Raw genomic sequence first — 24,882 nt, forward strand, 5'->3', positions numbered from 1 at the left:
AAAACACGGCATGCTTGTCACATGAATGCTGGAATGTATAAAAGGTTATTTTCCTCTCGTTGAACATAACGGGAGGGTTGTGTAGCTGGTTAGCCTGTTCGCTCATCAAACTTGAGGTCTCGGGTTCGATAACTACACTTGAGCATAATTTGTGCCAGGAGGATTCTTTGACTGGTCAAAATGGATGGATACGGAGCTATACGATCTCGTAGTGACCGTAGTGACCGTATAATCACCTCATCACGTATAAGCTATAGCCTCAGCACTTGTTTTCTAGGGTTTGTACACTTCACACTCTCTCTCCAGTATATATATACATGATGGAGCCTCAGCGCTTGTAGTTTCTCTCTTCAAACTCTCTCGCCCTCTCCAGATCTAAACAAGACTTCGTTGGCCTCTCTCTCCCCTCACTGCTGCTCAAAGAGCCGGCAGGATCCGTCTGCCGGGAAGGGAAGGAGGCTTAACATTGTCGCCGTCGGCGAGGGAGGAAATCCACTACCGGCGCAGCTGTTCACTTTCACCCAAGAGCGGCGCAGGAGGGCCTCCGACCCCTTGTTCTTCGCCGCCATCCCGTCGCCCACCGGACCATGCCCCAAGAACCTTAAGGTATAATTTACTTACTCCACATGCATTGCTCTAGCTGCATGTATACCATGTATCTAGGACGTGGTTCAAAGAGGAAAGGAGTGGGGGAAAGTAGTGGGAAAAGTTGTATATAGCATGAATCTAGGACGTGGTTCAAAGAGGAAATGAAGGGGGAAAGTTGGATAGCATGAATCTAGGACGTGGTTCAAAGAGGAAAGGAATGGGGAAAGTAGTGGGGAAAGTTGTATCGCATAAATCTAGGACGAGGTTCAAAGAGGAAAGGAAGGGGCGAAAGTACTAGTACAGACTGGCTATCCAGCACCTACGTTGGTCGAAAAGGGAAAACAATGACAAACGCAATACGCACATCCGTAATGAACTGATCTTTTGTTTTGGGGGACAAGGCTGTAGAGTTTGAGCAGGACTAGATTTGCTGCGCTCACATAGGGAAAGGTGTCTAAAGATAAAAAAACTGGGACCAACACAAATATGCTCCTTGGTTGTTTGTTCTTTGTTGCAACAGACTGTGCATGACCACAGTACATCGGTAGATGCACATGGTGCTGGTGCCTCCACTGTCCCGTGCAACTCATTAGCTGTTGTTAATCTAAGGCCCTGTTTGGTTAAAAACTCCCTAGTCCCTACCTGCTTGGTTCCAGGGACTAAACATGGACTAGAGGTTATTAAATGACATGCTAAAAGACCATGTTACCCCTAGTAATGAAGTAATAGAGACAAGGTGCGATGCGTGGCAGGGGCAACTGTTGGAAAAAGTCCCAAAAAGACTCCCTCGGGGTCTTCTTCTTTTAGTCCCAAATGCCCACTTTTAGTCCCTAAAAGTCCCTCTTGTTTGGTTTACATGGGACTGACACGGAGTTTTTTTAGTCCCTACACCAAAATGTCCCTGTAAACAAACACCCTCTAATAATGCCGCTGGAAAATTGATGCAATGCCACAGTTAAAAGCAAATTACATGTTCAACGAATTTTATTGTTAATATAATCTCTATGTTAATATTAATCAATGCCACCGTTTGAGAAATGCTACTGTCGCTTTCTTTCCCATTTAGATAAGGTAGATGGTTCTTTTTGTTGGCTTCTGTGTCATCCACCGTTATTGACCACTAATTGTTTCCTTTGCACCTCTGTGTAAACAGGGTTATCTACTTCACCTCGTTGCCATTGTGACCTTTTGTTGCACTGCACAAAACACTTTTGTTTTAAGAGTGTTTTGTGCAGTTCAACCAAAATGTCACACCGACAATGTTGCTTGATTGCTTGATCTTAGTGGAACTGCACAAGAGGAGATCTTACTTCCCATCCGTGTTGGCAAATTTGGTTCAGATCTTCTTCTTGTGAGTTGTTTGAATTCCGCATCATGAGAGGTCAGTACTAGCCTTCTTTCACATGATTCTGCAGTGTGCTTTCATATGTTGTGCTACTTGTATGATAATGTTGCTTGATTTTAGTGAACTGCACAAATGGAGACAAGACTTCCAATCTGTATGTGCACCGTAATATCCCATTGAGGTAAGATAAGGATATTTCACAACTGTTGGCCTGTATTTTGCCACTTTCATCAGAAAATTAATGTCATTGTTTAGTGCTATACTTGTGCTCCCTAATTGACATGCCAAATCTTACATTGAAGGCGAAGCTTGTCTGTTATTGAACCAAGTGATGAAGGGGAAGAACAAGCGGAAAAACAAAAATCAACTCCCGGTGCTGTAATGAAGCACTGGAACTGTGATGACACAAGTAATGATATAGTTTTGCATCTTAATTTATTGCTATGGCTGGAACGAGCAATTGTTTTGCCACTGATTTGATGACACTCTTAATGTAATACGTAATTATCTCTACTTGTGCAAACAGGGATCTTCTTTGAAGATACCATATATTTTAGTGGAACTGCACAAAAAGATGTTGGAAACATTAAACTAATCGAGGAGTATATAGTAAGCATGGCCACCACAGTAGATAGCAACAGATGGTTCCGGAGAAGTGCTTGATCTGTATGCTCTACACAATAAGCCTCCTGACAAAGGTTGGTACTCGCCCACTAATTCATCCATATGATTGAGCTTTGTCATCTCTATTGGTGTTGTGCTACTGTTTAGATACTGTCATGAAAAAGTGGTATTGTCCTTGAGAAGTGCTTCATCTGTGTTGTTTTAAATATTTCCTTTCCTTTTTTCGAGCAAATAGGGATGCTAGCATTTAGTTGTCCTCTTGTCTTTGCACAACAGGATCATCTTCCTCTGAAGAAGAATATGGAGTACGTGAAGTGACTAGTTCCGATTATGCCAGGATGAAGAAGCCCTGTCTATCTTCTCATCAGAAGGAGCAGTTGAAGGATGGTTACATTACTCCCCACAAGACCAAACTAACTTCAGCTCAGAAGGACTGACAAATCTCCATTTTTTTGCTGTGATGCGCGAGTACAATGTTGTTCTAGGATTCTCATCAGAAGGAGCAGTTGAAGGATGGTTACATTACTCCCCACAAGACCAAACTAACTTCAGCTCAGAAGGACTGACAAATCTCCATTTTTTTGCTGTGATGCGCGAGTACAATGTTGTTCTAGGATTCTTTCTGGTGAGTTCCATTTTTCTAAAAGTGTGCTCTACATGGACCATGTAGGTGCCTGTTTAAACTGTCAATTCATAGTACAGTTTGCTTTATACTAATCACTTTTTTTGTATTTGTGCAAACAGGGGTGATCAGCTTGATTTCAATGGGAACTGCACAAAATGTTCATGAATACATCGAATCATTCATTTCCACCACAAGAAAGGAGGTGCCGATAAGTTCAAGGCGTTGCAACATATAAGGGCGAAATCATACAAGCTACGCGCGAATTTGGTTGATTTTGGTGGAACTGCACAAAAAGAACAGCTGGTTTATTTAGCACGAGGTGCCATGTCAATGTCCGAACTGATGGCAAACCCTGCCCATTCCACAATCGTAGGCATTTGATATTTTGGAATGGGACAACCTTGTCAAATTTTGCTCATTGATTTTAAGACATGCGTTTGATATTTTCGAATGGGACGCCCTTGCTGTCAGCAGCGTCGATCAATTTTTTCTTTATTCTTTAGTTGTGAAGTAAATATTGCCTCTGACATGTGAGTCGCTGAGATGCATAATCATCGATTGTTTTGAATGTTCTCTATGAATTGCCAGCCCTGTGTGTTTGATTGCAATGTACAGAAACGCTAAAAAGCTGCTCAAACTCTTTGTACTCCTTCTGTTCCTTTTTACTTCGCACATTGTGAAAGTGCATACTTTTTTGTATAAGATTGGTCAAAGTAGAGATACTTTGACTGCAGACAAAACTTGTATAGAAAGGACCGGAGGGAGTACATGTGAAACTGCTGCAAACGAGGTGATCACCCTGGGAATAATGCTAGTACGTATTGTTTTGCATGTTCATCCAATGCCAGTGATACAGGAATTCGAACTAATCGAAATAAATTCATTCATACACGGTCGGATTTCATATAAACATGCCGGATTTCATTACATTTCATACATTCTTCAACTAAAAAGGGGTGCGCTGGAGGTATAATTAATTAACCGAAGCTACCCACCGGTGTCCCGCTGAGCCGAACAGAAGCTTCAGTGACTTAACTGCAGGTGCAGTTGCGTAACTGACATGTGGCCTGTTGGGCCAACGTGTCAGTCAGCCAACTGCACCAGCAGTTAAGTAGAAGCAGCATTCTTCTCCAGCGCAGCTCTCCGACTCCACGTCGCCGCCAAGAAGCTAACCGGCCGTCAATGGTCAACCCGCCTAGCTTGGCTTCAACCGGAGGGTAGCAGCGGTGGCCTTACTTGGACCCGAGCGGCGGCGACCTACCGTGTTCTACTCTTCCTCGTTTTCTGTGTGGCGCGGCCTCGTTGGCAGCGGGGCGGGGCCTCGGCGGAGCCGGCGATGTCCTCTGTCTCGTTGCCGGCGGGCGGCGCCTCGGCGGAGCGGTGGAAATCCTCCCCCACGTTGCCGGCAGGGTGGGGCCTCGGCTGAGCCGGCGATGTCCTCTGCCTCGTTGTTGGCGGGGCGGGGCCTCGGCGGAGCCGGCGGTGTCCTCTGCCTCGTTGTTGGCGCCGCGGGGCCTCGGCGGAGCAGGGCCTCGTCGACGCCAGCGGAGCGGTGACTCGTCGGAGCCGGCATTGTCCTCTGCCTCGTCCTCGGTCTCGCCAAACAGCGCCTCGCCCGCTTCATCGCCCTCTTTGTAGGCGGCCGCAGCCTCCGCCACCCGCATGCGGTACCGCCAGCGCTCGAGGCGGCCCTTGCGGGCGGAGCGGTACGAGTCGAGCAACGCCTCCTGCTCCGCCTGCTCCACGGCGATCTGCTCCTCCGCCTGCAGGTGCTCCTGGAGGAGATGGTGATTGTAGGCGGCATCGGCCTGCGCCTCCCGGAACTGCTCCTCACGCATCTGCCTCACCGTGTCCATATATAGGGCACGGGCCTCACTGATGGTCATGGTGCAATGCACCAGCAAGGATGGCGCGGAGGAGGGGGTTGGCGCCGGATCATCGACTACCATGTTCTCCATTGGGACGTTGTCGTCCTCCGGCTGCCTGCCAGCCAGCCGGTCGGCAGCAATGACTGCCATCTCCTTGTGGTCCGTCGTCTGCCCATCCCGAAGAGCGCTGGAGCGCGAGGAAGCCATGGTGGGCAGTAGTGGTGTGGACAGGAGAAAGGGAACGAATGCGGATGACTGCGGCTATGGCCGGCGCAGCAGTTTATATAGCAATGGTGGGCGGTGGAGGGACGGACGTGTGGCGCTGGAGTAGCCGTCTCGGCAACCGCGTATCATTAACATGGGCGGCAGATGGACGGACGGACGGCACTTGTGTCATTTGAAGGCGGAGCAATCGCCTGCACCGAGAAGCGGGGCGGGCGACGCTGGCTGTTTCGGGCGGAAACCGCGCGCGGGCGAGGAGATGACTTTACTTGGAGAGGATGACAATGGGGACCCACCAGGGCCATAGCCTAACGTACACAAGTGCCTCCTTATTATATACTAGTATGTATGCACGTGCAATGCACGTCTTAAAAGAATGGAGTGATTTTGGAGTGTGAATCGAAAAAAATATAATGGAGTGATTTTGATAAATGGAATTCCACCCATAATTGTTTTTAATATTCATACAAAAAAGTGTACATTCACATCTAAAATAATGGAGGTTCATTAAAAAATTGTATGTTACTCTATTATTTTTCCTTCCCATTCTTCTCCCAAACCTTCTTATCAGGGCTCAAGTCGTCATGCGCTCAAGCAGTAAAATATAGCCCATGAGGCATTGCATATGGGCCCTTTTTTCCTGGAAGGGCCATGTGAATATTCTAGAACACAGCAGAGGTAACACGAGTCTACTGTTCATGGCGAATCCGACTGATCTTAGCCCTTGGATTTTGGAGACCAACGGTTATGATTGAAGCTCTGGATCCATCTCAAAACTGATACACTATATAGTAGTATAGATATAGATATAGATATAGATATATAAAACTATAATTTATTTTGCTTCCTCCTGGTTTCCTGACATCACGGTCCCACACCATTGTCAACCTATGTACTAGTCAATAAACGAGAGAATTGCACAAGAAGCGGCCGACAGCTGGGACCAAGCAGCTCGAGCACTATTTATGTTTTTGAGGTGTGAGCACTGCAGAGTTTTTCGATGTTTAACCCAGATATTAATTTTTCACCTCTGAACAACAACGAAAACATCGCTGCAGGTATTAACTGGGCGGGCTGTGGCCCGTCTAGCCCAGGCCAGATATCCAGCCCAGATATTAATTTTTTTCAAGCTGAAAATGGCTAGCCCAGCTATACTTTTTTTAGGAATACCCAGGCAAGGTCAAGTTGTTATTCTCCGCCCCGCTGGGCTGCAAATCTTTCCTAGGAGGGATGCATTAGGCTTAACAAGAAAATGGGCTTTAAGAAATAATAAATGGGATGTAATTATAAAAAATTGGGCCAGTAACTATAAAAAAATGCCACTAAACACGTAATTACTTTATAAAATATTATTTTTGGATATTGAAAATTTTAATTTTCATTAATTGTTGCGAGCGTAATGTTTCGTTGGATTTTTACGTAATATAAATTTATATTGAAATTGTATTTAATCTGACTAGAAATTTCAGGATAAAAAAATATTTTTGGATCCCATCAAAATGTGTGGAAATTTTATTGAATTCTGTTTTGAACGGTTGGTGAAATGGGCTGTACTTTTAACAAACTGTAAATGGGCTGTAGTAAATGAGTTGACGTGTATGCAAGGCTTTGTCAACACATGGTTCTAGCAGCAGTGGCCATTGGATGTCCATCCAACGGATGCCATGCTTCTTCTTCAATCTCGGATATTCTAGCTTCACCCGCCCAAAAAATGATTCCTCCCCTGACATCTGGGGCGCACCGTTTCAGAAGTTGACCTGTGGCCTACTAAGTTGACGTACCAAGGGCTCTGTCAACTTAGTCAATATAAACGATTCTAGCTGCAGTGATCGTACGATGTCAATCCAATAGCCGTCGTGCTTCTTCAACCTCTGGTCTTCTTGCTCCAGCCGCCCAAAGCAGCGCCGGTCGTGCCGCCTGCTCCTGCCTCCCGTGGCCGACTGTGCTACCGCGGAGGCCTCACCGCCCCCTACTACTCCCACCGCTGGCCAGGCCATCCCTCCACTCACCCACACCCCCTGTTATTCTGTGGCAACGACAGCGCAGCCGAACCAGTGAACCCGCGTACTCCTCTCTGCGTGTGCATCCACTGTCGCGTCTTCCCCGGATCCACATCATCCCCTTCCTAGGCCTCGCCATCGTCCACCGTCGTGGTGCTCTCGGCGCGGCATGGTCAACATGGTCAAGGAAAGACTTCCATCGGACGTGGACTATACGTGGGGAAGCTGACAGCTGGGTCCACGGCAACCGCAAGGAAGTGCCTCCTTATACGCGCTAAATAATTATTCCTCCACCTGTCAGCGGGGACCCACCGGACGGGCCACTGTATTTGGCAAAAAACATTTCCCCCTGATTGCTGGGACCCACCAGCTACATTTTTGCATGCAAGGAAGTGCGTCCGGGCAAAAAACCGATTTGCCCCCCTGACTGCTGGGACCCACCAGCTACATCTTTGCACGCAAGGAAGTGCGTCCGAAAAAAAAACGATTCGCCCCCCTGACGGCTGGGATCCACCAGCTACATCTTCGCATGCAAGGAAGTGCCTGACAGTCAGGACCCACCTGGTCGAAGCGTACATAGCATTGTCATTCTGGTCGCGAACGTGTATGTACATATATACTAGTGGATGTAGAGGCGCGCACGTGTCGTAGTAGAGGCGCGCACGTAGCATGTACATGTAAGTACAGCGGCCAGTGTGCAAGAAAGAAAATACGGCCACGTATGTGTACATACGGGCGGGGTCTCGAACGCCTACTCGCGCATACGTACGGCCAGGGCTCGTGTACATGGCTGGGTCGGAACAGAGAAACAGCGTCGTCGTGTTCATGGGGAGCCAACCGGCTGGGTCGGAACGGAATGCGCTGTCGTGTTCATCGGGAGGGCTTGGATGGAACAGGCGATAGAAACGAGGCCTGGCGTAACGCAGAACGGAGGAAACGGCCTTGTGTTCGACCGGCCACATTCGAAACGGGATCCTGTTCATCGGGAGGGGTCTGGTGTACCGCAAAACGGAGGAAACGGACCTCCTACCTTTGATACGGGGGTCCTGTTGATCAGGAGGGGTGTGGCATACCGGAAAACGGACGAAACGGACTTGTGTTGGAGCGCTATGGTCGAAACGGGGGTCCTGTTCATTGGGAGGGGTGTGGCGTACCGCAAAATGGGACTCCACGAGATACTGTTCATCTCCACCGTCGACCTCCTCCAGCCTCCACGGGCTACTGTTCATCCACCATCAACCTCCTCCAGCCTCCACTTGTGACTGTTCATCCATGGGCTTTTGTTCATCTAGCCTCCACCGCGGGCTACTCCACCGGCTACTGTTCAACCACCCCTCTCCACGGGCTCCTGTTTAACCACCCCTTCACGGGCTACTGTTCATCCACCCCTCCACCATCTACTGTTCATCTAGCCCTCCACGGGGTCGTCCTGTTCATCCAGCCCTCCACGGGGTCCTGTTCATCCAGCCCCAACCGGCTCGATCGATCGGGGTCCTGTTCATCCAGAGGCAACGCCATGGGTCCTGTTCATCCACTCCACTGCTCACTGTTCATCCAACCCCCCCCCCCCCGCAACGCTCACTATTCATCTAGAGAGGCAGCATCGATTGGCTTTAGTTAGCAGCAGTAGCGAAGGAATCGCTCGATCGGGTTCAGTTAACAGCCATCGATCGATCGATCGGGTTCAATAACGTGTAGCCTGCAGTGCAATCGCTCAGGTTCAGTTAGAGCCCAACGCCTCGCTCGGGTTCATTTAGAGCCCAACGCCTCGCACACACGTGCGCACGTGTACGAGAGAAACGTGCATCGCTCGGCCCCCGACCACCCACCGTAACTGGGAATTCCCCGAAATTTTCCTCGCCCTCGCTTCTACCATGGTTTTTTTCCGTGATGGACGGACCCAAGAATGTCATGCAGCTGCATCTCCGGCCCGCCCAGGACGAAAAGCCCATTTTCTGTCATGATTTTTTGTCATAGAAGTAGTAGCCCACCACATCTATGATGATACCGGGTTTTGTCACAATTATTGTCATAGAAGTGTCATAAGTATGACAGAAAAAAATTTCGTTCGGCCCAAAATGTCACGGATGTGTCTTTTTTTGTAGTGATGGCTTGATGGGCAGCAAGTATCCCATCATCTGAGTGTCTTTTTTATTCTTCGTAATTTTTGACCTTCTCAAATTGTCAATTGAGTTATCCTTTTATTGTCCTTAATTTACTGATGTGTCTATATAGCACTCCGTCAAACATGATCACTAAATTACATTGATCAATTGCCCTTGTTCTTGCAACATAACTAAATTATTGGAGACATTGTCGCTTGAAAGATTAATTTAAAATTTTGTTGTCATTACTTTAAAACTTCTTTGTCTTGAAAGCCCCTCCTGAGATCCCTTATATCTGTTTTTGCAACTATGCTGCTGCCGATCTCTACTTTGTTATTTGATGATTTGTGTAGCAGGGTATATAAAAAAACATGTTTGATCATGTGACCTATTACAGATCAGAATTTGTAGATGAAGCCAATGGTCTGGAGAACTTGACATTGATTTAATTGAAATGTGAGGTTCCCGCAAATTCCATGGATTAGTGATTAGCTCTTCTTGCTGGAAATATGTTGCCCAACTTTTTTCTTATTGAAGGTGATCACAATCTTCTCAGAATCGTTGAACCTTGGAGCCGATTGTGTGGCGATTGAAGCCGATTCACCATCATTTAAACCAATGAAGTGATTCATGGCAGCTAATGTGAGCCACTTGCCGGTGCCAATTAATGAGGTACATTACTATTCTGGCAACCTACACATACTTGAGTTCATGCGCTTATATATATGCTTTGTCGCCTCATGCTCTCATGTTCCCCTTCTTCTGGCAATAGAATCTCAAGCAGCGATATTTCGTGGCTAGATTGCCCCTCTTATCTTCCAGCTTTTTGCAGAATTTGCCCTCCAATTACATCTTCCACTCAACTATTCCGTCGATCTCTTTTCGACCTTTACTTTGCATGGGAAGTGTTCGTATTGCTTATTGTCTATGGATTCAGTGTATTTTAGAGCTCCGTTCTCATATATTGTTTGGAGTGAGCTTCATCTAACAATCTGCAATGGTTCTCTGCCAGGTAATTTCACCTCGGCTGTCATACCTTCTCTTCATGCTTCAATATCCATGTATTTAAATGTTTTCATCTCACAATCTCCAGTGGTACTTACTAATATGTATGTGCATCATTCATGCCGTGGTACTGTTTGTTGTTGTCTGGAACAAGTTACTTAGAAGTTAGAATATAGTCAAATGGGCAGAAAACAGAACTAGGTTGTTCTATCCTTAAGCGAACAAATACCAAAGCATATTCTTTTGGTGAACCTTCTGCACAATCAGTCACGTATATAGGAGCACTTTGTTTCAGATGACAACACTATGGAACATTTTTTTGGTGGAACGAGCATGTGGAAAAAGACTCCTGCTGGTTGAAACCGTGTGTTGCAGTGCAGGTGGTGTCCACTCACCAACTCTTATGGACTCACCTCCTGATATTGCAAATCCTATGCACTTTATTGGTGGCCGTGAAAGTTGTGAATTTATGGCCCATTTTTTGTATGGATTAAACCTCTATCCAAGAAACAAATAGTCGCATCAACTCCACTAATCTATACGATCAAAATTTCAGCTGTCCTTTTCATCTTTCCACGTGGTGCAGCTTAACTTTGATTCAAAGTACTTGATCCTGAATGTAAACAATGTTTTAGCTAGAAGACAAATGATGTAAGTTGCATGCACAAGATCTTTTTTTTGGCCTTTTCACTATTGGCTTCTCATTCCAAAAGCAGAGAGAAGAGCTTGCTTCTTTGCAGGTCAGTGGATAGCTTGATCGACCTGTGATAATAATGCCTGATGGGAATATTACATTGGCTATTTCGAAATTCTATAATTGTACTTGTTTGTTTCACCATATTGTAACATCACCTGAAAACATTTCCACATTCCTTATGTATGTATGATAAAATTGTAGGCTCAATGTTAGTAATCACTTCTTTAGTGATAGCACTGCCAAATACTTGCTTATTTGATCAATTTAAAAGACCATGTCTTGCCACACTACCCCAGTACTTTCATCCCTCTTCTATTGCTAACAAATATTTAGGTCATAGATCAAATTTAATTAACGTCCATGATCCATGTCTTCCTACATTTAAGAAGATTTTAAATATATAGGCCCAACAACGCGCGCCATCGATGATCTAGTCAGCCTTTATGTCTCAACCATTTCGGGACTCCTCGTTACGTCCGTGATCTCATCCGGGACTACGAACAAAATTTGGTCATCAAAAACACATAACTCATAGTACATATCGTCATCGAACGTTAAGCGTGCGGACCCTACGGGTTCGAGAACTATGTAGACATGACCGAGACACATCTCTGGTTAATAACCAATAGCGGAACCTGGATGCTCATATTAGCTCCTACATATTCTATGAAGATCTTTATCGGTCAAACCGCATAACAACATACGTTGTTCCCTTTGTCATCGGTATGTTACTTGCCCGAGGTTCGATCGTCGGTATCATCATACCTAGTTCAATCTTGTTACCGGCAAGTCTCTTTACTCGTTCTGTAATACTTCATCCCGCAACTAACTCATTACGTACAATGCTTGCAAGGCTTATAGTGATGAGCATTACCGAGAGGGCCCAAAGATACCCCTCCGAAACACGGAGTGACAAATCCTAATATTGATCTATGCCAACCCAATAAACACCTTCGGAGACACCTGTAGAGCACCTTTATAATCACCCATTTATGTTGTGACGTTTGGTAGCACACAAAGTGTTCCTCCGGTATTCGGGAGTTGCATAATCTCATAGTCTGAGGAACATGTATAAGTCATGAAGAAAGCAGTAGCAATGAAACTGTCACGATCATAATGCTAAGCTAACGGATGGGTCATGTCCATCACATCATTCTCCTAATGATGTAATCCCGTTCATCAAATGACAATTCATGTCTATGGTTAGGAAACATAACCATCTTTGATAAACGAGCTAGTCAAGTAGAGGCATACTAGGGACAATATGTTTTGTCTATGTATTCACACATGTACTAAGTTTCCGGTTAATACAATTCTAGCATGAATAATAAACATTTATCATGAAATAAGGAAATAAATAATAACTTTATTATTGCCTCTAGGGCATATTTCCTTCAGCCCCACCTTGTCGCCGTCATCGCCCAGTTCCGGTGTCCCTGCTAGCAGTCCCCGCCCACACACCACCGCCTTGCCGCCAGGCCACCGCAACTTCCCACCCCCACCCCAACGTCATCGCGAGCACGAAGTCACCCCCTGCGGCCCTGGCCAGCTCCTTCGTCGGGCGCCGCCAGGCCAGCTACCTAGTCCACGGGAGGCGCGCATCTCTTTGTCGACCAGCTTCTTTGATGACGCCCGCAAGCTATTCGACAGTTTGCCCGTAAGGTATAAATGGACTTCGACGATGAGTTCTTTTTCCACAGTTTCCTCTACGACTCTGACGATTCTTCATCTGATGATGAGATGGTGGTTGCCGTGTTGGTCCATGACCACCTTAATAGGCAGTGGCCGTTGTTCCGGGGCTCGATCCCGGGGCACACTCCAACTTTGAATTGCAACCGAGAGAGCGGCCATTTTCTTCTTTGGAAGGACTACTTTGAGACAGACAACCCCCTCTTCAAACATCACAAATTCCGGTGCCATTTCTTATGGCTAGGCATGTTTTATACCGTATTCAAGAGGGGGTGATCAGATACGATAAGTATTTCGAGTGCAAGGAGGATGTCCTTGGAAAGATTGGCTTCTCTTCTCATCAGAAATGCACTATAGCTATCTGAATGCTTGCATACGGAGTGCCCGTGATCTCATTGATGACTACGTCCGTATGAGTGAGTCTACGTGCCTACAGCCCATGTACAGGTTCTGCAAGGCTGGGATTGAAGTGTTTGGCCCTAAGTACTTGAGAGAGCCGACTGCTGAAGATACAACCCGCTTGTTGGCGGTGAATGCCAGAAGGAGCTCCCCCGGGATTCTTGGCAGCATATACTGCATGCACTAGGAGTGGAAGAACTACCCTTCTGCTTGGCAAGGGTAGTGCAGAGGCCATGTCCGGGCTTGCACTGTCATACTTGAGGCCGTGTCCTCACAAGATCTCTGGATTTGGCACTCTTTCTTCATCATGGCTGGATCGCACAATGATATCAACGTGTTTCAACGGTTGCCAATGTTTGCAAGGCTTGCCGATGGAAACTTCCCGCCGGTGAATGTTAACATCAAAGGCCACAATGAAAGATTATGGATGTCTCCTAGAGGGGGGGGGGGATAGGCGCTTTTAAAAAAAATTACGTTTTAGGCTTGAACAAATGCGGAAAAACCTAGCGGTTAATTTGTCAAGCACAAAACCTACAACAACTAGGCTCACCTATGTGCACCAACAACTTATGCTAAGCAAGATAAACAACTAGGTGATAGCAAGATATATGACAAGAAACAATATGGCTATCACAAAGTAAAGTGCATAAGTAAGGGCTCGGGTAAGAGATAATTGAGGCACACGGAGACGACGATGTGTCATGAAGTTCACACCCTTGCGGATGCTAATGTCCATTTGGAGCGGTCTGGAGGCACAATGCTCCCCAAGAAGCCACTATGGCCACCGTAATCTCCTCACGCCCTCGCACAATGCAAGATGCCGTGATTCCACTAAGGTACCCTTGAGGGCGGTCACCGAACCCGTACAAATGGAAACCCCTGGGGGCGGTCACCGAACCCGTACACTTTGGCAACCCTTGGGGGCGGTCACCGTTACCCGTCAAATTGCTCGGGGCGATCTCCACAACCTAATTGGAGACCCCGACGCTTGCCCGGAGCTTTACAGCAAAATGATTGAGCTCCGAACACCACCAACCGTCTAGGGCACCCAAGCACCCAAGAGGAACAAGCTCAAGGGTACCAAGCACCTAAGAGTAATAAGCTTCTCAACTTGAAACTTCCACGTATCACCGTGGAGAACTCAAACCGATCCACCAAATGCAATGGCAAGGGCACACAGAGTGCCCAAGTTCTTCTCTCCCAAATCCCACCAAAGCAACTAATGCTATGGAGGGAAATGAGAGGAAGAACGAAGAAGAGAACACGAAGAACTCCAAGATCTAGATCCAAGGGGTTTCCCTCACATAGAGGAGAAAGTGATTGGTGGAAACGTAGATCTAGATGTCCTCTCTCCCCCCCCCCCCCCCCAAAAAAAAACTAGCAAGAATCCATGGAGGGATTGAGAGATAACTAGCTTGAAGAAGGTCAACAATGGGGGAAGAACTCGAGCTAAAGGGATAAGGTTCATTGGGGAAGAAGGCCCCCTTTTTATATGGCCTCCCGAATCCAACCGTTATGTGCTCAGCCCGCACACGAGCGGTACTGCCGCACAGGGGAGCGGTACTACCGCCCGGGCGCTAGTGCGCATAGAGCAGTGCAATGGTCGGAGACCATGAGCCGGTAGTGCCGCCGGAGAGGTACTACCGCTCGCCCCAGCGGTAGTACCACTGGGGTTGCAGCTCAGGGCACTAAGGAGGCAGAGCAGGACAGATAGGGTGAAGCAGAGCCGCACCAGCGGTACTACCGCTTGAAAGAGCGTACCTACTGCTTGTAGTGCATGGGCAGAACTACCGCCCCACAGCCGCACTACAAGCGCTGAGAACACGTATGACAAAAAGGGGAGCGGAAGTGGAGCAATAGTGCAGGGGCGGCACTACCGCTTGGGAACGGTACTACCGCCCGTGCTACCGTCCCCACTGCCGCGCAACCGGACACGAAAACATCGCAACTCCGAAAGCAATGGTACCACGCGCGGTACTGCCGCTTACTAAGCTAAATGGTACTACCGCTCAGGACAGCGGCACTACCGCTTGGGGTGCAACAAAGAAGCCTAAGCAACCAGATGCGATAGGAAAAACCAGAACTGCCATAACTTCTACAAATGAGCTCTGAATTGAGCAAACTCAAGCTTGTTGGATAGATGACGACGAGTAGCACCGGCATAACCTCCAACATCAAGGAGGTATGACTAACAAATAGAGGAGTGAACCTCCAGCAGAGAAGAACCGCATAACCTCCAACGTCGAAAACATCATAGAAGATGCATGTGAACTCCATTTTCGATGAACTCAATCTTGTCATGAAGATGACCAAGCTCTAAAATCACAAAGAGAAACACCAAACAAGAACCAAGAAAGATGATGCAAGGATGCAATGGTTTGAGCTCTCTACTAACGATATGATCAAGCCACCAACTTGAGAGCCCCCCTTGATAGTATGGCAATCGATCCTATAACCCTGTCTCCCAACTACCACCATGAGATTGGTAAAATAGAAAACCTATCAAGGGCAAACCTTTGCCTTGCGCATGATCCACTTGGGCTAGATGATGACTATCTTGTCCTCCTCAAGATGGACCACCTTTCTTGATTGTGTTGGGTCGATGAAGACTAGTTGATTGCTCCCCCATACTCCACTATGGGTGATCCACTCTTTGACACATCTTCAAAAGTCCATTGTTATCACAATGGACGGCAAGCTTCAAACACTTGATCTCTTCGTGATGCTCCACTTGAACTTGCACACAACAATCTTGATGACGATCACCACTTGATGTCATCCTCCATGGGTTGTATGATATCTTCTTCTTAATGCAAGCCCATGGAACCATACCTAACCCCACATAGAACACTCATATAGACCATGAGTTAGTACACAAAGTGCAATGGACAATGCTTACCATACCATGAGATCACTTGATCCCACTTGGTACATCTTCTACACTTTGTGTGTTGATCAATTTGAATCACTCTTTTACATAGTCTTGATCAATCTTGAGTCTTTCCAACTCTTTTCATTTGGATGATGTCTTGAAGATAAACATGAATGATCACACAATCTTCTTCTTCAAGACACGCTTGCAATAAGCTCAACACTCACATGACCAATCTTTGGATACTTCCTTAATAGCACCTTGGTTAACTCATAAACTCCTTGAAACCAACACATGGACTTCAAGAAAAGCCTATGAACAAATCCTTCAAATATAACTCAATGCAACCATTAGTCCATAGAGAATGTCATCAATTACCAAAACCACACACGGGGCACCGCATGTCCTTTCACACAACTACAACAAAGGATACTACCTAGGTGACGGTATCTATTCTCAGTGGACCACTATTGTGAAGACAATCCCCAACCTTATCAAAGAGAAGAGGAAGAGATTTGCCCAAGAGCAAGAGAGTGCTAGGAAGGATGTTGAGCGTGCCTTTGGTGTTCTGCAATCTCGTTGGGGCATTGTTTGGTATCCTGCTAGAACTTGGAGCACCAAGAAGTTGTGGGAGGTGATGACTGCTTGTGTGAGCATGCACAATATGATCGTAGAGGTTGAGCGCCTGAAACGTATATACGATAAGGGTATCAGTTTCAGGACGACAATGTTGTGCCTGAGCATGGAGGAAGAGCGACAACGTTTGACAATAGATATATCTTAAAAAAAATTTGACACAATTTAATTTTTATTCGGTTTGTAAAGTACTTCCTCCGTTCGGAATTACTTGTCGTAGAAATGGATGTATCTAGACGTATTTTAGTTCTAGATACATCCATTTCCAAGACAAGTAATTCTGATCAGAGGGAGTATGATATATTTATTTGACTTGTGGAACTTTGCTATACTTATTTGCTTGAGGGACTATGCAAAATGTGTTTATATTTGATAAAAAATGGCGACAAGCTAGCCACATGGAAAAATATAGGTCAACGCGTTGGGCGCACTGTCGACTGTAGAGGAATAGGATGCAACTCTCAATGTATTGATAGGTGCATATGCACAAGTATATATAGTACATAGGGTAAGTCATATCCTCAACTATACACAAGGAGGAGACTTGGAGTACAAGAATACATGTGCTAAATACATATCTGAACACCCCCCGCAGTCGAAGCGACACCGTTGCTGACGCAGAGACTGGACCGGAATTCCTCAAAAGACATCATGGGCAAGCCTTTGGTCATGATGTCGGCAAATTGTTGGGAGGTGGGAACGTGCAGAACACGGACATGGCCAAGAGCCACCTGATCCCGAACAAAATGGATATAAAGCTCAATGTGCTTGGTGCGATGATGATGAACCGGGTTGGCGGAGAGGTAGACGGCGGAGACGTTGTCGCAGTAGACGACCGTGGCCTTCTCAACAGGACACAAGAGCTCGTGAATAAGCTGACTAAGACAGGAGCACTCAGCAACAACGTTAGCCACAACGTGGTACTCAGCCTCGGCGCTAGACCGTGAGACAGTGGGCTGCCGCTTGGACGACCACGACACCAGGGATGGTCCAAGGAAGATGCAGTAACCTGAAGTAGAATGACGGGTGTCCGGGCAGCCAGCCCAGTCGGCGTCGGAGTAGGCGACCAGATCAGTGGCAGTGGAGGCGCGCAGAGTAAGACCAAGCTCCATAGCACCACGGATGTAGCGGAAAATCCGCTTAATAGCAGTCCAGTGAACGTCTCGAGGAGCATGCATATGCAGGCAGACCTGCTGAACCGCGTACTGAAGCTCCGGTCGAGTGAGAGTGAGGTACTAGAGAGCACCAACAATGGACCGTAGAAGCCAACATCCGGAGCGGGACTACCATCAGTAGCAGAGAGCTTGGCCTTCGTGTTGACAGGAGTGGCAGCCGGTTTGCAGTTAAGCATTCCAGCACGGTCGAGGAGCTCATGAGTGTACTTCCATTGATGAAGAAAGAAACCATCAGGACGATGCACCACCTCAACACCGAGGAAGTAGTGCAACGGACCCAAGTCCTTGATGGCAAACTCAGCACGAAGACGATCAGTAAGCCGACGAAGAAGCTCAGTGGTGCATGCCGTCAGGATGATGTCGTCAACATAGAGGAGCAAGGATGCTGTGTCGGTGCCCTGGTGATAAACAAACAGCGAAGCATCGGAGCGTGTAGAGCGGAAGCCGAGTTGGTGAAGAAACGCTGCGGTGCGCTGGTACTAGGCACGAGGAGCCTGCTTGAGCCCATACAATGAGCGTGAGAGCAGACACACATGATCAGGACACGCCGGGTCAACAAACCCCGTGGGCTGCTGACCGAAAACCTGCTCCTCAAGATGACCATGCAGAAATGCGTTGAAGACGTCCATCTGATGAACCGGCCAGGCACGAGAGACTGCTAACTGTAAAACAGTGCGGATCGTCCCGGGCTTAACAACCGGGGCGAAAGTGTCGGTGAAGTCCACACCGGCGCGTTGCCGGAAACCACGAACAACCCAACGCGCCTTGTAGCAATCCAGAGTGCCGTCGGGACGAAGCTTGTGTTTGAAGACCCACTTCCTGGTGATCACGTTAGCATGTCGGGGACGGGGAACAAGCTACCAAGTCTGGTTCCGCTGCAAAGCGTCGAACTCCTCTTGCATGGCGGCCATCTAGAGAGGGTCGCGGAGAGCGGCCCGAACCAAGGACGGCATAGGGGAAGGAGTGGACGTCGAGGCGGTGCAGACGTAGTCATCCGCATAGCGGGAACTCGGGCGAAAGACACCGGTGCACAAGCGGGTGACGGGCCCAGCCGTCGGAGCAGCCGCGGGTGGCAGTGAGGCCGTGGCATCCACGGCGTCCATGGGAGAGGCGGTGGCCTCCACGATGTCGACAGGAGAGGCGGGCCGAGCGGAAGTCGAGGCCACGGCGTCGGGGGAACCAGGCGATGGGGCGGGCGACCAAGTCGGGGTCGAAGCCACGCTAGGAGAGGCGGCGCCAGGAGAGGCCGACCCAGTCGGCGGCCCAACATGCGGCCCAGCCGGCAGCCCAACATGCGGCCCAGCATGCATGGCGGGGGACCGGGGTGACATGGGCGACGTCGATGCGGCTCCAGGCGACGAGGGCGTCGAGCCGGAGGAGGGAGCCGCGGATGGCCCCGATTCGGAGGAGGGAGCTGCGGGCGGGGGTGCCGGAGCACCCAAGGCCGGCAGCTGGCGGCGGCGTAGAGGAGAGCCCGCCGCGGGAGGGGAAGAGGGCACCACCTGTTCCTGTGCAAAGGGAAACACAAGCTCATCAAAGTACACGTGTCGTGAGGTGATGACACGGTGAGACACAGGGTCGTAGCAGCGATAACCCTTAGTGTTGGTTGGGTAACCAAGGAAGACACATGGAACGGAACAAGGAGCGAGTTTATGAGCGGTGGTGGCGGTGGTGTTGGGGTAGCAATGGCAACCGAAAATACGGAGACCATCATAGGAGGGAGGAGTGCCATATAAGAGATGGTGAGGTGCATAGTTTCAGCGCGGACGACATGGCCAGAGATTGAGGAGGAGGGTGGCGGTGGCGAGGGCATCGGGCCAAAACCGAGAGGGCATGTAGGCATGGAAAAGAAGGGTGCGCACACACTCATTGAGGGTGCGTAGGATGCGCTCGGCACGGCAATTCTGCTGGGAGGTGTATGGACACATGAGACGGAACACAGTGCCGTGGGAGGAAAGAAGATTGCGGATGGTGAGATTGTCAAATTCTTTCCCGTTGTCGGTCTGAAGCGCTAGTATGGGTCGCCGGAACTGTGTGGAGACATAAGCATAGAATGCAATGAGAGTAGCGGCAACATCGGATTTCCTATGAAGAGGAAAGGTCCACACAAAGTGAGAGTAATCATCCAGTATGACAAGATAATAAAGATAACCAGAATTACTAGGTACTGGAGATGTCCATACATCGCTATGAATTAACTCAAATGGAAAGGATGCAACTGTGGAAGAGGAACTAAAAGGAAGGCGAACATGTTTGCCTAACCGGCATGCTTCACATGAGTGAGCGGCCGTTTTATTACATGAAAAAGAAAATCCTCTCATTATTTGACGAAGTGAAGAAGTGCTAGGATGCCCGAGACGAGCATGCCAAAGATTGACGCCGGCGGAAAAAGCTCGAGGACCACCTGGAGATGACGGCGACTGAACTGGGTAGAGGTCGCCGGGACTGTCACATCGGTGAAGAATCATCCTGGTGCGAGCGTCCTTAACAGAAAAGCCAACTTCATCAAATTCCACAGTTACAAAATTATCACGAGAAAGATTTCGAACGGAAACTAAGTTCTGAATGAGATGAGGAGAAACAATGACATTATTAAGAGAGAGAGGTCGAGAGTTAGAAGGAAAGGGTGCAGAACCGACATGGGAGATGGGAAGACCAACACCGTTGCCGATGATGATGCGGGAGGGAGTGGAAGTGGGATGGACGGAGGAGAGGTTACCCGGATGAGCGGACATATGAGCGGTGGCACCGGAGTCCATGATCCAATCGCCACCACCACCAGAGTAGGGTGGCGGCTGCTGCAGCACCGCTAGAAGGGCCGGGTCATAGCAGGGGACGCCGTAGGCTCCAGGGGCGCCATACGCGCCGGGGGCGCCGTACGCACCATAGGAGGGCGCGGCAAGAGGGGCGCCGTGGGCGCCATTGGCGTCGAGAGGCGCGGCCAGGAGCGCCTGGTGGGTGCTCGGGCGGGGGCCGAGGATGCCCGGGGCGGGGGGCCGCATCACAGGCATGCTGTATGCATGCACGACCCCCATCCAGGGGTTGTAGCCACCGGCCCAGGGTGGCGGGGGCTGCTGCTGAGGAGCTTGACCACCGCCGCCGCCACCTTTGCCTCCGCCTTGGCGTTGACCGCCGCGACCACGGCGACGATTGCCGCCGTTGCCACCATTGCGGGGTGGTTGGGGCGGCTGTGGCACCGGCATAGGGTGCGGGACGGCCGGAGGACGGGGCGCCGAGGATGGTGTGGAGGCGCCGGTGGAGAGGCCGGCGGCGAGCGCGGTGTGGACGGCGCGGGTGCAGAGGTGCTTCATCCGCCGCTCCTCAAGACGAAGATAGGCCACCGCTCGCTCGTAAGTGGGGTTGGCCATGAGGGTGAGGTTGGAGGCGGCGTTGCCGAAGTCCTCCTTGAGGCCGGCGGTGAGCGACGAGAGGAGAAGCTCGTCGCCCACCTTGAACCCGACGTCATTGAGCTCGTCGGAGAGGGTCTTGAGCCGGAGACAGAAAACGTCGATGGTGGAGTCGTTTTGGTGACACCCAAAAAATTCCCGCTGCAAGAAAACAATCCGTTGAAGCTTGTTGTCGGTGAAGAGGCCATTGATCTTGGTCCACACCGTGTAAGCATCGTTCCCATCGCGAACGACGGCGTGGAAGATGTCCGGAGAGACGGTGAGGAAGAACCACCGGATGAGGGTGGCGTCGATGGCGAGCCAGTTGGCGTCGTGGGCGCCGGCGAAGAAATTGGCAAGACCGTCCACATGATCACGAAGGTTGTACTCACGGAAGAGGAGATTGAAGTAGGTTTTCCAAGCATAGTAGTTTGCGAAGGTGTGGGAGAGGATGATGGGACATGATCGGAGAGGTGGATGTTGCGGATGTCGGCGGCTTGGGGCTCATCGGGCTCGGACCCGTAGGAGGAGTCGAACGGGTTGCTAGGGTGTGCGCTGGAGGAGGAGGAGGTGCCGAGGGCCGACATGGCAGCGGTGGAGGGTGGCGGCGCGGGTGGGATCGGGAGGGGGTTTAGGGTTTTGGGAGGGAGGCGGCTCGGGGGGGAGCTGCGGTGGGCGGCAGGGAGGGTAGGGGCGCGCGGGAGGGTGGAGGCCGCGGGAGGGGTTGGTGGTGGAGGGAGGGAGGAGGCGCGGCGGCCGGGAGGCGGCGGCGCGGTGCAGCGGGAGCGGCGACGGCCTGGAGAGGCGATGGCGGCGCGGCTAGGGCTGGGACCGAGGGTTAGGCTGATACCATGTAGAGGAATATGATGCAACTCTCAATGTATTGATAGGTGCATATGCACAAATATATATAGTACATAGGACAAGTCATATCCTCAACTATACACAAGGAGGAGACTTGGAGTACAAGAATATATGTGCTAAATACATATCTCAACATCGATCCAAACAAAACGCGGACATCGACCGGACAGACGACACAAACAGATAAAAAACGGACAGAATGGGCTTTGGTCGGCTTGTTCGAGTTGCTCTTATTGGTACACGTTCATGTCGTCGAGGTGTTCGACTTGTTGCATTGCCAGTCGCGGTATCCAAATTCGCCATGCTCCCGGGGCCGCGCAGACCACCGCGTCGGCGGTGTCGTAGCGCGAGCGGTCGCACGGCCACATGCGCATGGCCAGGCCGGCGCTGAAGACGCTCACCACCGGGCCACCGGAAGCCAAGGGCGAGTTCATCCGTCTCTGCTCAAGCGGCCGCCTCAAGGATGCCCTCCACCACCCCTTCCGGGACGTCCTCTGGTCGGACCCTACCCTCTTCGCCCACGTCTTCCGGGCCTGCCGCGCCATCCCGCTCCTCCACCAGCTCCACGCCTTTGCCGCCACCTGTGGCGCCGCCGCCGACCGCTTCACCACCAACAACCTCATGCTCGCCTACGCGGACCTCGGCGACCTCCCCACTGCGTGCAGTCTGTTCGAGAGAATTCCGAGCCGGAACGTCATGTCCTGGAACATTCTGATTGGGGGTTACATCAAGAACGGCGACCTTGGAAGCGCTCGGAAGCTGTTCGACGAAATGCCCACGAGGAATGTCGCCACCTGGAATGCCATGGTCGCTGGGCTCACCAATGCAGGGCTTGACGAGGACAGCTTGGGGTTCTTCCTTGCCATGCGAAGGGAGGGATTGCATCCTGATGAGTTTGGCCTTGGGAGCGTGTTCAGGTGCTGTGCTGGCCTCTCCGATCTTGTCTCTGGACGCCAGGTCCATGCATATGTCGTGAGGTGTGGGATGGACATTGACATGTGTGTTGGGAACTCGTTGGCTCACATGTACATGTGGTCTGGATGGCTTGCAGAAGGAGAGGCCGTCCTCAAAGCGCTTCCTTCTCTTACAGTTGTGTCATTCAATACCACAATAGCTGGTAGGACGCAGAATGGAGACTCCGAGGGAGCATTGGAGTATTTGTCCATGATGAGAGGTATTGGGCTAGCGGCAGACGTGGTCACATTCGTTAGTATTATTACCTGTTGCTCAGATCTGGCAGCTCTCGCACAAGGTCAGCAAGTTCATGCACAGGTTATCAAGGCTGGAGTTGACAAGGTTATTCCAGTCATTACTTGCCTTGTGCATATGTACTCTCGATGTGGATGCTTGGGTGACTCGGAAAGAGTTTATTCTGGTTATTGTGGATTAGATCTTTTTCTTCTCAGTGCAATGATCTCAGCTTGTGGGTTCCATGGGCAAGGACATAAAGCAGTTGAGCTGTTTAAACAGATGATGAATGCAGGGGCAAGACCTAATGAGGTTACTTTCTTGGCCCTGCTATATGCGTGCAGCCATAGTGGTCTGAAAGATGAAGGCTTGGAGTTCTTTGAGCTTATGACCAAGACTTATGGGCTGCAACCAAGTGTGAAACACTACACTTGTATTGTGGATCTTCTCGGGCGATCAGGTTGTCTGGATGAAGCAGAGGCCCTTATCTTGTCAATGCCTGTACGTGCTGACGGGGTCATATGGAAGACACTGCTATCTGCTTGTAAGACCCAGAAGAATTTTGACATGGCCGAGCAGATAGCAGAGCGAGTCATTGAGTTTGACCCTCGAGATTCTGCGCCTTATGTTCTGCTATCAAATATTCGAGCTACCAGCAGGAGATGGGGAGATGTCAGTGAGCTAAGAAAAAACATGAGGGAGAAGAACGTGAGAAAGGAACCTGGTGTCAGCTGGGTAGAGCTTAAGGGTCAGGTGCATCAGTTTTGCACAGGAGATAAATCTCATCCAAGACAAGGAGAGATCGATGAGTACTTGGAAGAAATGATGGCCAAGATCAGGCAATGTGGATATGCACCAGACATGAGCATGGTGTTCCATGATATGGAGGATGAGGAGAAAGAGGTTAGTTTAACTCACCACAGCAAGAAATTGGCGATAGCATTTGCGTTTCTGAGCTTACCTGAAGGAGTTCCTATCCGAATAATGAAGAATCTACGTGTGTGTGATGACTGCCATGTTGCTATCAAGTTGATGTCCCAGGTCACTGGTCGAGACATTGTGGTCAGAGATGTAAGCCGCTTTCACCATTTCAGAGATGGCAAATGCTCCTGTGGAGATTATTGGTGATGAGAGCACTCAACTGTGTGTATCTTTTCCATCTGCTGTGGGGAACAAGATTCTTGTTATGGACTTTGGGGGTTTCATGGAGTTTTTGAAGTCAGCAGGTTTTGGTCTACTCAACTGAGGGATGGGCTATTGAATTGGCTGTTTTGAGTTTCAACTAGTCTGTACCAATCCGACCTGTACTCTGGAAAACATAAAATTTGCTGGATCTTTGATCCTCAAAAATAAATGCATTCACTCTGATTCTCAAACAAATCATTGCCTTCTATAAGTGATGGAGTAGCATTTTTCGCCCAAGTCTTGGTAGAATTCTGAAGTTCAGGATATGCATTCTGTATGATATGAATATTTGTGGACAGCACTGAAATATAAGATTTTGTTTTCTCTACAACTAATTATCTGGTTGTCGCTGTCCCATCTTTCATCTCTTACCAATATAATATATATGCCCTTATTAATAATTAAATAT

The 24,882-nt window shown here is 49.3% G+C and overlaps 1 protein-coding gene across 1 annotated transcript; it reads left to right on the forward strand.

Moving 5' to 3' along the window:
* The first annotated feature begins 22,287 nt into the window (after positions 1 to 22,287).
* LOC123071448 (pentatricopeptide repeat-containing protein At2g41080-like) lies at positions 22,288 to 24,808 on the forward strand. The gene has a single exon (XM_044495010.1). It carries the CDS (start codon positions 22,467 to 22,469, stop codon positions 24,414 to 24,416), a length of 1,950 nt encoding a protein of 649 aa, XP_044350945.1. The 5' UTR covers positions 22,288 to 22,466; the 3' UTR covers positions 24,417 to 24,808.
* Positions 24,809 to 24,882: the final 74 nt, after the last annotated feature.

This window comes from Triticum aestivum, chromosome 3B (genome assembly GCF_018294505.1).
Source record: "Triticum aestivum cultivar Chinese Spring chromosome 3B, IWGSC CS RefSeq v2.1, whole genome shotgun sequence".
In the NCBI taxonomy this organism is placed as follows: Eukaryota; Viridiplantae; Streptophyta; class Magnoliopsida; order Poales; family Poaceae; genus Triticum; species Triticum aestivum.